Here is a 15440-nt window from a genome sequence, read left to right as displayed (position 1 = left end):
ACCATGAAAGTTAGGAACTAAAAACGCCAAGTCTCTTGGCAATGGCGGCCTCTTAGGTGGAAGAACAATTGAGACTCCTATGTATGTATGTATGTATGTATGTGTGTGTATGCATGCATGCATGTATGGATGTGTATGTGTATGTGTATGTATATGTATATGTATATACATGTGTGTGTACATACATACATACATACATACATATACATATTCTTATACATATGCATATACATATACATATGCATATGCATATGCATATACATATATATATATATATATATATATATATATATATACATACACCCCTTGTCAGTGGAACTACAGGTGGTGGAGGAGGTACTCTTGCTCCCCTAGATGTTTCACTTATACCTACCATTGCAAGAAGGGTGGGTGTTACTGGTAGAGGTTGCTATTCAATTGAGGCCTAATTCTATATGACATTGCTAACCTCGTCCTCTTTTCTACTATTGCTCTCCCTCACCCTCCCTTTATTTGTGGATGTCTCCACCTTCAACAATATCATTGTGACCTCTCTTACTGAAAGGATCTACTAAATCAAATCTCTGGTATGAGTGTTCTTTTATCTCGACAGATGTCCCCATCAATCTATTCATACTTTAAGCTCTCAAGAATTAGGGATCTCCTCTATGGGGTTCTATTTCCATTCTCTAACAGCAAGGGTCTACCTCCCTATTACTCATCCCCATTTCCTTGGGCCATAATCCTTTCTATTAGAGCATCAAAATACATTTGATATTTGTGAGACAAGATGAATCTTGTAAAGTAAATACAGGGGATTAGAGTCTCTAAATGATGATTTTTGTTTGGAATAAATTGGGAGTAATATTACATAGTGCCTATAAAAGTCTTAGTTCTTAGAATGAGGAGGGAATCAAGAATTAGTTCTTCATCAAAAATATTGAAATGTTTAGCTCCTAGAAAATGCACCAGATGTCAACAAACAAATTGACATGGAAGGATCAAAACTCCTTTTCTCAATGCAAACAAGGTCCCTTGGTGATTATTTGGATCTTCACATGCACAAATCGCCTAGACCCACCACTCTTCAATGATGAGAAATTGATAGATTCTAGTCAAATCTCATGACAATTAGAATCTAATCAAGTCTACGGATTATTATGCCTTCCAAGACTTTCAATAGTGAACTAGCTTTGAGTAGTTTGCATTTGAATTTCTCTTTTCTCTTTTCCTTGTGCAACTATTCATCCAATCTTGTCTATAGGGCTTCTTCTTGGCCATTTTGTATGTAGACGCCAACCCTTAGGCTTTGCACAAGAATTCCAGTGGTGGTGCCACTATTTCTATGCTAGTTAGAAGGTAGTCTACTTTGTTTTGAACTTGACGTTGTTTGGTAGTCTATAGCATTGTGTGAAGCTTGTGGTCCTAGCCAGTTTGGTGTCTGTTAATAGTTTTGTGAAGAATCATTTTGAGTGCCTTATTTGTTGATTTGGCTTTTACCTTCCACCCTTGGGTAGCATATTGTCAATTTATTGTGTTGGATCAAGATTTCCTTCATCTCATAATTTCAATCACCAAATTGATGAAGTGAATTCCTTGTTTCAACATGATTTCAATGAGGCATTCAAATATGTAGATTATATCCTCATTAAAAAACTTGGATTTCTTATAGTTGTGTTGTTGTGGAAGGTTTTGCTATAATCCATTAGGTGACATAGTTGGTCACCACCATGATTTATTTGTTTCCCCCTACATGTGTTGGGATTTTGAATGGATCAATGAAGTTCAATCCCCGTTTCTAGAAAGGTTCTTATGGGTAGATATGATTCAATGGCATTTGACCCTAGAAATCAAGCTTCCCAAGCAGTTGGCATGTGTCATACTTCTTTCAATGCCTCATGATATGTGCATATATGGTACTCCACCACAATCATACATTCATAAATGCTCTTAATATGATGGGTGATGGAGAATCAACCTCCTACCACTCGTTGATGGTATTGTCCATGACCATTTCCCTCTTGTGCAGAAAGATGCATCATAAAAGGATCTTATCCACCTCTTTTTGGTACAAAAGGCCTACAATCAATGTGTATTTCCAAGATTTGAGTGAAATCCATCTTCAAGGAATAAAATGTGGAGAGGTTTTGCAAGATGTCTTTGTGCATGTCCTTATACATCAATAGAGCTAGCAGTCCTACATTGGAGAGACCATCATTGATTTCTTGTCTTTGGTATGAGACAAGTAATCGGTGTCATAGTAAGATGAACCAGGTTTATGAATGATCTTGAAATTGAATTCCTACAATAATAGCATTCATCCGATCAACCTTACCTTCATGATTGGTTTTTTGATCAGAAAGAGCAATGTTTGTGGCCACATAGAAGACAAATGATTTGCCCATATGATAATGTTGAAACTTCTAAACACTATACACCATCCCCAGGGCCTCCCTTCTGGTAGTTGATTACTTCATGTCTTCCATTGAGAATTTAACTTGCACATAAAATAGGGAAATCCATGTTCCCTTTTAGTTGAGTGAGAATTGATCCAATTACCATCCTTGATGCATCTATGTACACATGAAATATCTTGTTGTATTCTAGATTTTCAAGTGTTGGTGCGATCACTACCATCTCTTGCAAGATCTAGAATGATTTAGACTTGGTTTGCATTCCATTCAAGCTTTGTATCTTGCCTTGTGAAATGATGAAGAGGTTCAACTAGACTAGTGAATTTTATGATGAAATACCTATAAAAGCTTAAGAATCCAACAAATGATAGAACTTACTTGACGTTGCTTGGTCTTTTCTCTTTTTGTATGTCTCTTTTTGTATGGCATCAATCTTAAGACTTTTTGTCATGATGCCTTCATCTTATTTGGCCAAATGTGATTTGATTGTACCCACTCTATGCATACATTAATGCATATTTTTCATGCCCCACTATTTTATTTAGGATGTTGTTGGTGAATGGTAGTGGGAGTGGGCCGTTGATTGTTTGTTCATTGAGATTTCTAGTGCCTACATAGGCTCTCAGCTTTCCATTCTTATTTTTCTAATGTGATTTATATGTACCCACTACATCAATCCATGAGTATATATACTTCATGCCCCACTATTTTGTTTAGGATGTTGTTGGTGAATGGTAGTGGGAATGGGTCTTTGATTGTTTTTTTATTGATATTTCTAGAATTTACATATAATATAAACTTGCCATTCTTCTTTGGAAACAACCAAATGCTTCTATCTGCCTCATAGATCAAGCCCTTACCAACTAATCTATTTTGGCCTTCACTATCTTGGCATACTTGGGGTTCATTTGTAACCTTTTTTGGTTATTGGCTTTGAATTGAAAATCAAAGGGCTTTGGTGATAACCCTTTGGGTCTATATATTCTCATGCAAATATATCCTTGTACTAAGAAATAGTTTTTGGGCTCATTGTACAAAGTTGATGAGAAGTTATTAGTTGATGTATATCAACGTCAATTTTTCATGAAGACAGACAATTGATTTCTTTGATTGATTATGCCTTAGTAATTTGGTCCCTCCCACTAATTTAACTGATATGATAGACCAGCTCTTCTTAGGCTACCCTCTATCCCTCTTCGTCTTTGTTGAATCCCTTTGGGAGGCCACCTTGGGGCCATCTTTGGCTCTTCGTATTCCATTAGCATTTTTGTTGCTACCCTCATTGCATCAATAGTGGCTATTAGCACAATGTTGAGTATGAGTAGACACTTAGGCTTGAATTCCGTCAAGATAGTACCCTTTTCCATTAGTAATTGCACCTCTTGTTTGTTAATTGCATTGGTGAGCATATCACCTCCCAATTATGCACCACCTTAGCTCCCTTCAGTGATGGCCTTGCCAATAGTATGGGGCATCCTTGCTCATGTTCCATTTTGACCACCATGAATGTCACCATGAAGTATGTATTTATGCATACATATTTGAGCATTACCTTTGGCATAACCAACCTCTGCTCCATGAAGTGGATTTCAAATAGTTATGCTTTGATTGTTCACCTTGACTTGCTTTTGGACCTCCTCAAAGTGACGTTTATCCTAGAGTCTCCATTGATGAGGATTCCATTTATTATGTGATTTTGAATTTTTACATCAATAATGGGTACTTCTTCACCTCCCAAATCACCATTTTGATCACTTCCAACCTTGTGGTCAATGGATCTAGGTCATTTTCTAATTAGGGTTTTTTGGAAGAACGCTGTGCAATGCCAGAGTGAGTTCCAAAACTTGCCTAATGGAGTCATCATATTCAACTCCCAAAATCTGTCTCATGTCATGTTGATTTGATTCTATGCCAATGGAAATGCCTTCCATTTCATCTTCACTACCTAGTTTGTTATTGCATTGGTTCTTTGTGTGGCTACAATCTTACTTCTCCATGATTTTTCCTAATAATTTGGTGGTTCCCTTATCTTGACAAGGATCCCTTTTCACTTGATTACATGGTTGATCTCCTTTTTCATCTTCTTCTCTTCCTTATAGCAAATCCCTAGCTCATTTGGATTCTTTGAATTTGTTTGTTCCTTCATTTCTTATGATCTTTGATCACTTTTGCTTCCACTTCCAATTACATTGAATCCTAAGAAGTGCATCCCTTACACTATGTTGTTGGGCATCTTATTAGCCACAGAGGAATCAAACATGTTTGGTTTCAAAGAAGATCAAGAGGATTGGGGAGTTAAACACCCCATGTGGCATGCCCTAATTTAAAAGCTTCTTGGAAGGAGTCGATAGATAGTCTAATGTAACCAAATATTATCCCTTCCCTAGTTGCTTAAGAAGAATGAGGATTTCAATGAGTAAAAGGAACATGATTGAGCCTTCAAAGAGCTCAAATTGATGCTAGAATAATTGCCCATTCTAGCTTCACCAAACTCTAAAGTGACTTCTTTGTGTTCACAATGGTAGGGCCATATATGATTTCATGTAGTTTAGCCTAGTACATGACCCAAAGATGTATCATCCTATAATTTTCTTTAGTCAAAATCTTTTACTTATTGATTCATGTTGTTTCTTTGAACATTGAAAGTGAAGCTTTGAAGTTGATGATGGTGGATAAGAAAAAATCACCAAATAGGCTAATGAAATGCATAGTTGTTTTGAATTAAGAGCAAAAACGTCTCATCTACAATTACACTAGATAGTTGATGATGATCCCACAATTGATAAATTCAAGGGGTAGGAAGCCTCAACACAATCAAGTGGAGAGGAGTCGTCTTGGCCTAATGAATATTTATTCAAGATTGATACTATTCCACATGCTTGGATAATATCTTTGGATTAAGGAAATTCCAAGGGGGTATGAGAGCAATAAAAAGTGCAACTTAGTAATATAGACACCACAATTTAGGATAATGGGAGGAACACTCTATTGGAAGGGCCTTGAGGGTATGTACCACAGATGTGTGACCACGAGTGATATCCCTATCTTGTAAGAATTCCATGATTCATTTTGCATAGGTCATTTTGCTGGTCAAATGATGACACAAAAATCCTATTAGCTAGATATTGGTGGCCAGCCTTAGTGAAGCACATGGTCATGAACATGTGAAAACATATGATGCTTGTTAGAGTGCAAAGAGAGTAGACAAGAACTTCTAATGCCCATTCTAGCCCTGATCCCTTTTAAAAATGGAGAATTTATCTCATCAGCCCTATTTTCCTATATCTTCCTTAGGGAAGAAGTAGATTCTAGTAGTGAATGTTTACTTCACAAAGTGGTCTAAAGCAATGGCTATCATGCTGCTATGGTGCAAAGTTCTTTGTTGATCAATTTTTGCCTTGATTCGGTGCACTAAGGGAGATAGTTACCGATAGGGGAACACATTTCACAGTGGAGAGATTCTCCATTGTGCACCAAGTGGTGACACCATTCAACTAAAAGCTAATGGGCGATTGGAAAGCACCGACAAAGTGTTAGGTGCACTTTTGTGAAAAACAATTAATGGCAGGCAAAGAAACTAGGATCAAAAGGTGCCACAAGTGGTTTGGGCATAGAGCCTAATGTATAAAAAAGGCACGAAGTATACACCATATTTACTTGTATATAGTAAAAAAAGTATCTCACTTATTGAAACCAATTTTCCTATGCTTTAAACAACATTGGAGCACAACTTAGTAGAGCCAGGAGCTAGGAACTTAATAGAGCTAGGAGCTATCAAAGAGTGGTTGTTCTGGGTTTCTTTATTGGATGAGCATAGAGAAAGATCTTACCTAAACGCTATGTTTAGGAAGAAGCAACACAAGCGGTATCATGATAAGAAAGCAATTGGATTTGAGTTCAAGGATAATGACTTGGTGCTTTTCTTTGATTCAAGGCATGAGCTATTTTCTATAAGGTTCCAAATCTTATGGCAAGGGGCTAGTGAAAATAGCCAATGTAGGACAAAATAACACAATCTAGCTAGCCAATCTTTTGACAAAGTGGTTCTCAACATGGATAAACTTGTTGAAAGTGGTTCCCAACATGGATAAACTTGTTGAAAGTGGTTCCCAACATGGATAAACTTAGACAAAATAAGACCTTATTATTGCAGACTAGGACAGGCGCTTGGAGCCTTGCTAGAGTAGAGTAGCATTTGAGTTGATCATTACCTTGCTTTGCATGTGTGATCCAACATCCTAAGGATCAAAGAGAAGGAAGGGTTGATCGGGTAGTCCTTTGAACTACAGTAGGGAATATCATGGTAGGATTCATAAATATACAAATAGTATGAGCGAGTGGAGGGCCCTAAATGTAGGGCTTAGGTTAGCACTCAGAGCTAGAATCACTTCTTTAAAGGTCATCGGTGATTACCAAGTATTCAGTCATTACATGAGATACCATTATCCATAAGAAAATTTATGAGTATATAAAAATTACTCAAATTGATGTTCGTGCAAAGTTTCATGGCCAATGGACACATACACCTATATTCTTGGTAAAAGGCCTTAGAGCCTTAATGAAATTCTAGAGTGTTGAAATTACCTTTGTTACATAGAAATCAAAATGCTGGGTGACCTTCTAGCGTCTCAAGCCTTCTTTGGTCCTGTAGCTCAGTGGATATGGCCTATGTTGTCATACGGTTTCAAGCAGTTTACTATGGAACTACTATGGAATAGGGATTGCTATACATTAAGGACTAGGCTATCTTTGGACTAAGGCATGTCTCTGAAAATCTACTCCATCTGGCATAAAAATATCGAAACTGTATTTCACATATGAGAGAAAATTAAGTCGACAATGGAACTATTCTAGGAAATATTCCCAAAGCAATCTTTTGTGCCCCAATTAGACATGGTTCCGTGATTCAAATACTAGAAGATAGGGGTCTTGGAATAACTATGGTAGTCTATATCATAGTCACTAACTATATTATATCATGGTGGTTTTGTGAGAAGACAATAGTTTGCCACTCTACAATCGAGAGGTGCACTCGCAATGTAGCTCCTCCAGGGGCGAGTAGATCCAGTGTCAATAAGAATTCCGCTTGTCTGGATGAGTGCCATAAGCCCACCCATCGAGCGAACATCGCATAAATTGTCAACAACGATATACGTTATTCCATCTGGATGTGTGTGTAAAGGATACTCGCTTGCTTGGACTGGAGGAGCGGAGCCTTACTTCAGACAATGATGATGCTAATGTAGCCCTCGGAAGGAAACAATCAAACTAATGTTAGTTTCTAAGCTTTCAAATATCTTGCCTTCAGTAGAAGCCTGGCACAAAGGAATGGGACTTGGTGAGGCTTATGTCGACGGTGGAGCTCAAATCTATGTAGTCACACAGTCATGTGTGGAGAAATTGGGCTTAAAGATTTCAAGAGTCTGCTTAGGTTGAGTTCACATTGTTGCTGTCATCTTGGAAGGCTTTGTTTGCCCTCCCTTTCTAGTCAGGTGTTTGTCGACATATACACATGCAACAATTGATTTTTCACCAACATGCGGTATCCAAGTGGTAGGATATTTGTGCACTGAAGCACTGGTCCCAAGTTCAAGTCTCCATGATAGTGAGTTTTCAGGATTGCTGTGCATCTTGATTCGTTGATTTGACGGGCATAAACTTGGACACTTGGCGTCTGAGTCACACCCAAGTTCAAGAGGTGTCGGATTTGAATTTTTGTGTGTTCGGTAATGCATGAAAGCATGGTATGTGTGCGGATTGGTGGAGATGGGTTTGGCGGAGGCGTCTTGGGATGCTTGTGAAACCACCCTTAGTTAAACTTAGCTTTTTGGCCTACCCTCTGGGTAGCCTTAGCAACGGTTCTAGTTTTGCAAAGCTAAAAATCCTAATTATTTCTATTTGTTGGGGTGAGAATTTCCTAATGGTTGCTAGCAACTTTGGTAGGCTGATATTTATGACTTTGGTCCAAGTATGCTCCTTGTAAGAGGTTTTAATGCATGCATTTAGTGACTTCCTCTCTCTCTCTCTCTCTTCTTCTCTCTCCCCTCTCCCCTTTCTCTTCTCCTTTTCTCTCTCCTTTCTTTCTCCTCTCTCTCTCTCTCTCTCTTCTTCTTCTTCTTCTCTCTAGGCAAGCCCCCCCCCCCCCCCCCCCCTCTCTCTCTCTCTCTCTCTCTCTCTCAATGAAATTCATCTTGTTGACTATTGGACCATTTGCATTTACTACTCTTTTGTACACTCTTTCTTTTTCATGCCTCCAATTTTACGCTCTCTCTTAAGCATTTCACTCACCCACAGGCAGGCCTAATGAATGATAGATATATATCATTCACCTTGTTGATCTGTATTGCAGATATAATTATTAAAATTGTTTTGGAAGGTGAGGTGAAGACCTCCCTAATGAATGATAGATATATACATCATTCACCTTGTTGATTTGTATTGCAGATATAATTATTAAAATTGTTTTGGAAGGTGAGGTGAAGAACATGGATTTGTATCTAGCCTAGGGAGAGGAGAGGAGGGATCTGGATACTCTCGTAGCGGATGGACGTTGTGGCTGGTACGGCCAGGGCCTTGCCAGGGGTTGAACTCACGCACACGGACACAAGCACCCACCACCTTAAGAACTAGGCTAGGAAGCCATAGGAATTCGCTCTTAGGGGGAGGGAAACGCGGGAATGTGCTCACAAAATTCCCACCATCTTTAGTTAGACTCAAATGCTTCGTGGGCAATAAGGACTCCAACATGGCTATGGTGGAACTCAGGGATTCTCCATCCAGCAGGGCTAGAAAGGTCCTCATGGGCACTTGCGGTACTCTCCTATTTCCCCTAAAACCTTCCTATTGTCCTTATGCATCTTCTCACTGCTCTGCTTTTCCTGTAGCAGGATGGAGTGACGACACACTACTCAAGTGTGGAAAGTTCTATCCTGCTTTCGTGCGCACTCCTGAGGATCGTTTAAGGCATTACAGTACCCATTTTCCATGTAAGTTCAAGTTTCCTGTACACACATCACGGTATTGTTCGTTGGCTTTGCAATCACCACTCACTTTAGCAGCACCGTGCAGCATAGCAATGCCGTAGCTCAAGTAGTACGTGAATTTATGACAGACATTGTTGGACCCTGAGATGGTATTTTGCCTAGCTTTCTCTGTCGCAGCCGTTCTTGTGATAAGTAAGAGGGATTGCATGATGATCACCGTCAGGGAGCTTTGGCAGCATAAGTATTGCCGCAGGCCAGCCATGATGGAGTGGATACACGAGGGGCAAAGCACTGTACATAGGTCCAGGTCGCGTAATGGAGGCCAAGGAGGGAATGCCGGGAAGCGCGCAACTTAACTTGGACCTCCGACCAGCGTATATAAGGGTGGTAAAAGGCGATTAAGGTGGCAATGCGCTCGCGGATCAATTAGGTGGTAAGTTCAGTGGCCCGACAGGAATCAGAGTACAAGAAGGCCGCTTGATTTTTATCATGCTTGTGTAACGCGTAGGATGGAATCGCTAGATGAACAGCCGACTGCGCAAATACTATGGGGAGGGAGTACTGATGTGCTCTCTGGCTAGAGTCATAAAATGGAAGATCAGGTGGGTTCTCTTCAATGGACCGAGTTTCCCGCTGCGGCGAGGAAATCTAGTTCCTTGCACCTCAAGAAGCAGTCTACAATCAAGGACTTTGGAGCCAATTATATGACCTTTTCAAAGAGAGCAAAATTTGAGATGACGAGGTATATCCGTTCCCCCACTACGTGTATCAGGGAATAGCTAAAGGGCTTAGAGGGCATTCCCGCGCGTATGCTCCGCTGCTCAGACGGTTGTCTCAACGCTACTCTTGACAGAAAAGCAATCCTGTTCCTGTGTCGCCTCTACGCTAGGTGAACGAGCCGTGTCCGAGCTCAACCGGCTCCAACCCTCTCCTCACCATTCAAGCAGGTCGCCTTTTCATCGGACGCCAACCTCCTTCTCCCTGTGTGATCCGTTCTGCAGCTGCTGAAAGGAATCAACCGGCTGGGCAGGTCTAATTTCAGACCAGCACCGCAATGCCGGCTGGGAGAGAGTCTTAATCATGTCTTGCCATTCGATTTGATACTCGATTTGGATTTGTCAATCAAAAGATATAGTTTGTTAAAGTTTGGCTAATTTTGGTGATCAAATGGCCATGGTCACCCAACTTTTTGTCCCAAACCCAAATGAGTGCTTAATTTTCTAACGTTTGCCTAAAAGAAAAACATGGTTTGCAAGCTTTTCATTGGGTGGTAGGAAGAATCTTCTGGTGGGCATTGTATCATGGGCAAGCAAGCCAAATCTAGGCTCCTTAACAAACTGCGGGGATGCTTCTTCTCATGATTTTGCACCAATAGTGCTTGATTGGGCATGTTGGTGCATGCCGGTACCTCCTCTAAGGATGAGTGATTAAACACATTTCAAACTAACTGCATCGTAAGTGTCCTTAATGAGAGTAGTGGAAGAGGCCCCCCTCTAGCTTAGGTCATGTCTATGTCTAACCCTATTGCTGTGGATGGTGTTAGTCCTTGCCATACATTGAAACCTTGGCCCCTTCACCAAAATTCAGCCCCCCAAAGTGACATCTTTGGGTATGTGTGTACAAGGCCTTACTTTTGGTATTATTATAGCTTTTCTATGGAGCAGTGAGCACGTGGCCTGTATCAGAACATTAGGAAGTCCAAATTGCCTCTAGGTTTCAGCAGGATGGACCCAACTGCCATTCCTGATGCATCAACTTAGATGTGGAATATGGTATCCCACTTTGGTAGTGCGTTCACTACCATTTCCTTGAGGATCTTGATGCATTCAAAATTTGGAAAATTTTAGATAAATCCTTCTGCCACTAGCTGCCAATAAGCTTCTAAGGCTTGTTTCAGAAATGTAGTGGTTATAGCTATTGCCTAAAGACTAAAGCCCCCATTGGAATAATGTGCCCCAATTTTCCATCGTGCTTGGTGAAGTCCAATAGAGTAAAGTACAACAGATTGGGGGTTCTAAGTTTTCCAATAGAAGTAACACACATTTTCAAGTTAAAGGTGGAGGGATCTTTTGTCTGCCTCTAGAGTTTAGCACCATATTTGTACTCTCCCCAAGTGCCCATGTAAGAGCAAGCATGATCACCATCCTCCCTGACTTATTAACTGATATTGGTCCTTTGGTATTTAACTTTCTGCTGTCTGAGGCTTCAACCCCGAGCACTTGGCTTAAAATTTGCTTCACTTTTTTACCACTGGATACCGATGTAGAAGCTCTTGCCACAGCTTAAGTCCTTCAGATCTATCCATAGCTTGGTGCTGCATCTAACAATCTCTTCTTGAAAAGATATGGTGTGTTCCTTGTTCGCAGAATGCTTGATAGACACTTTGCAGATAAGTTATTTTGGAAAACCCCCTTCAAGTGAGTAGTATTATTGTTGCGGTCACACACATATTTTCATCTTGGGTGGATTATCCTGACTCCCTGGCTAGCATCCATGAATACAGTTACTGGATTCTTGGTGCGTTCTCAATATTCCCTGGGCCCATTTCAGATGCTGTTGACCAGAATGTCAATATTACGTTAAACCAGAACTGGTTTGAAAGGCAAGGCTAGATTCCTGTGTTTCTGATTTCTATCTGGGGCATTTGTCAAGCCAGATGGTATTTGAATTGCCTTTCTCTTGGAGGCTGTTTTGCTTATTGTTTTGTCTGATTTTTTATTGGCCTCATTCAATCTCAAACTATTGAACCCGCTTTTATCATGATGGGCTGATGGTATTGGACTTAGATTTTTAATTGTAAACTTATTCCAGTATTTGAAGCAATTCCACATCCTGTTAGAACTTAAGGTACATCCTACCTTTATAGGGAAACTATTGAAGCAAATGTGCAAGTGTTAGAGGTATGAAGTTTCTCCTCAAAATTTCTCCTACCCAGGTTTTATTTTATCCACTTCTGAGTACCCCATAAGATGGCTTGGACAGCATATTAACGAACATGTCGGCAATGATTGCTGTTTCTATTGTCAGAGGGCTGTCATTTTCTTGCTGATACAACTGGAGTGTGGTGACCACCCTCTTTTGTTCAGCTCTCTGGCCACCTTCGTTGCTGTGATGGTGAGGGCTTTCATTCCTGCCATTGCGTAGCTCTTAAGTCCATTACTGCAATTCTTTGCTATGCAAATATTCCAAGAGCCTGATAAAATTGAGCTCATCAATACTCGTATTGCTTGTAGCTGTCCCTGTAACCATTGGTTTTTCTTTATGTGAGAGTCATATGATTGAAATCCATAGAGAAAGTTCCAAATGCTCTCTACCACTTACTGCACAAAGAAAATCATATGAGCAAAGTGTAAATCACCCTTGAAAGGAGTAATTCTTGCAGAGCTGACTTATTCGTGCTGACATGATGCCCTGCTGATCAAATGCTCTCTATGGCCACTTCGACTCAAACCATGGTAAACCTTGCTGGTTGGGAATGTCACAGCCTTCTTGTCTTAGATCAATGGAATTATAGGTGGATCTTACTATAGGCATGGCTGTCTAACAATTCACTTCAGATCTACGGCAAATGTAACTTGGTACATGAGTTAAGTGGCTCTTGACTATGCGTAAACTGTGCCGCTTATTTTTTAGATCTAAGGGGAATTAGACAAGCAGGACACTTTTGGACACAATGTTGTATTATTAGCTTTGTGAAATCAAATGTTCTTTAAAAGATCTCTAGGCCGTACCATGGCTGCACATGAATGAAGATTGCCCGTTATAAATGTTTAGGCGATGCATGTGTATAAAGACAATTTCCAATTTGTGAATGCCTAGAATAATCTGTTCGTTGTACCTAATTGTATTGTTTCTTTATTATACTTGATGACAGGTGTGGAGATAGATACATCCACTTATGCTATTCCTTCAACTGCTTCTATCACAGGATGGTTGCGTTGTGTTCCCAAGGGCTTTATATTTCATTTCAAAGCCTTTGGTTTGTTCTGCAGGTAAGCTTCAGACTCACCGCATATTTTGATAATTGATTGAACATGGTCATGCATGCTCAGGTGCACTTTTTCATTCAGAAGAGAAAGGGTTGTTGCTTTTTCTAAAAAATAAAAGTGCACCTTGGAGTTCAGAATCCAAAAGGCTACCTATTAACAAATTGAATCCTTTTTGCAGCAAATCATGCCCATTTATGGCACTTCCACTAAGCGTCCGTAGCAAGCTGTCAGTGCCATGTATAGGAAAAGACTACATCAACTTGGACACACTCTCAGAATCTTTAAGGTGTGGCTCTACAACTTTGAATCACACATCTTTTTCTTAATTCTTTCCTTATTAAAATTGTTTGCGTGTACATTTTCTGGTTTTTTTCTAAACTATTCAGAATAGGGACGAGATATGGCAGATTTTCAATGCCAGAATTTGTGTTGCTCATGATGCTGGAAGTCTTGGTGTGGTGGTCTTCCAGGTATTCTTTCGTCTCCTGTACCTTCTTTTGTAGCTGTTGCATTAATATCTATGTTTCCAAGTGAATGGGCTTTTTGGTGCAACTTCTACTCTACTGGAATGGACTGTTTTGAGTGCTTTCAGTATTCTGCAGTTTCATCTGAGCTTTAAGCCTACAAAGGAGAACCAAACACATGTTGAGTGGTGCCGACAAAACTTGGATTCACGCTTCTCAATGGTATGCTATCCCTCCTATACAAATCCAATGAATTACGTTTCATGCTTATTCTGGCTGGAAAGCCCTCAAGGGATGGCCTCTTGCTGACCTTAATCTGCCTCCAAGGTCTGATGGAAACTTGCTTGAGCAGGCTGTGGAGTTCCGTAGTAGGGATTGGTTTACTGGGCAACATTCATTGTCAACTTTGGAATGGTTAGAGAAGTGTGGAATCACACTTATTGCTGCGGTATGTTATCTTCAAAGTTATGTTTCATTTAGGAGTGCAACTGGTACCTGCTGTCTGCACCTTCCTGTCTTTTCTCCTTTCCGAATTACTATGGCGACAATTCTGGTTATTAAATGTGCCTAGTGTTTGGTGTCTACTACAAAGAGAAGATTGTTGTGGAGTATGTAGCTGCCACTCCCTTACTTTGTAAAGATTTCAGGATGAACTGGAGCACGAGACCTTTCAGAAGGACAGACATCAAACTGGCCTACCTAAGGGACAGGTTTGACTTAAGTCCCTTCTTGCATTCATACTTGTTTCCTTCCCACATTCTTTGTTTTTCAATATCAGGAGTTTCTGTTTAGTCAAATTGTCTAACATATGTGAGTGGCATGGAGATCATTGTGCCATGAAGATTGGTGTTGACACACATGTACACCCACATGCACACGTGCATGCCACACACTCTCTCACAGACACAGAGCATAAACCCTAATTGCTTTTTAGGCATCAAAATGGTGCATGAAAGGGACATGATTTACTCAAATTTTCCCTTGCAATAATGCATTTCTTTCCACGTTTTTGTTTTTTGAATTCGAGGAGTTTCCCTTAGTTAAAATGGCTGTAGATGGATAATTAGGGATCGTAAAAGGTGGGAAGATTGATAGTTTTGTCACTTGTTTGTGTGTGTGTGTGAGAGAGAGAGAGAGAGAGAGAGAGAGAGAGATGTATTAACTACGAGAGGCCTCGCGGGCCTATGAGACAAATGCAAAGCCAAAAGGTAACTCATACAAGCCACTAATGGCTGAAGCAAAGGGCTCACTAAGGCCCTTGCTGAAAGCTAAAGTACTAAGCTAGTGAACAAAGTAGTAGAGTAGCAAAAACTCAGGAGTGTAAGGTGCTCAGAGCTAACGCTCCTAGTACATGCCTAGGTTCCATATATCCACGTAACCTCGTGGCTCTCTGATAAGATGGAGAAGCTCTCGTATTTGTGTCTGTCGAGCTGTCTCTTGATGCAGTGGAGGGCGTGGTCTCCTTGATCTCTGTATCCGAAGGGCTACATCAAGGGTGACTCCTCGTCTCTGGCGGTCACCTCTGAGGAGGGCTGAGATGGATCGGACCTCGATCGTATGTGGCCCTCTGCGTGTCGCATGTGGAGTGCATCTCTCTCGTTTGGCAGCATC

General features: G+C 40.4%; 1 protein-coding gene across 2 annotated transcripts in view; it reads left to right on the top strand.

Moving 5' to 3' along the window:
- Nucleotides 1–9100: 9100 nt before the first annotated feature.
- LOC147890910 (uncharacterized) overlaps nucleotides 9101–15440 on the top strand; it is a 28431-nt gene continuing 22091 nt past the window's right edge. The window contains exons 1-8 of one of the 2 annotated variants that reach the window (XM_087389979.1): nucleotides 9101–9205; nucleotides 9281–9379; nucleotides 13251–13368; nucleotides 13544–13651; nucleotides 13757–13835; nucleotides 13968–14051; nucleotides 14182–14277; nucleotides 14477–14539. In XM_087389979.1, the coding sequence (XP_087246105.1) occupies nucleotides 9139–9205; nucleotides 9281–9379; nucleotides 13251–13368; nucleotides 13544–13651; nucleotides 13757–13835; nucleotides 13968–14051; nucleotides 14182–14277; nucleotides 14477–14539 (714 nt within the window). In that variant the 5' untranslated portion in view covers nucleotides 9101–9138. Of the gene's footprint in view, nucleotides 9206–9277; nucleotides 9380–13250; nucleotides 13369–13543; nucleotides 13652–13756; nucleotides 13836–13967; nucleotides 14052–14181; nucleotides 14278–14476; nucleotides 14540–15440 lie in introns of both variants that reach the window. The other variant, XM_087389980.1, reaches the window with a different exon arrangement.

Source organism: Dipteris shenzhenensis, chromosome 18 (assembly GCF_047967505.1).
Source record: "Dipteris shenzhenensis isolate YYH24624 ecotype China chromosome 18, Dip_SZ_1.0, whole genome shotgun sequence".
NCBI lineage: Eukaryota > Viridiplantae > Streptophyta > Polypodiopsida > Gleicheniales > Dipteridaceae > Dipteris > Dipteris shenzhenensis.
This window is presented reverse-complemented; position numbering and strand designations above follow the sequence as displayed.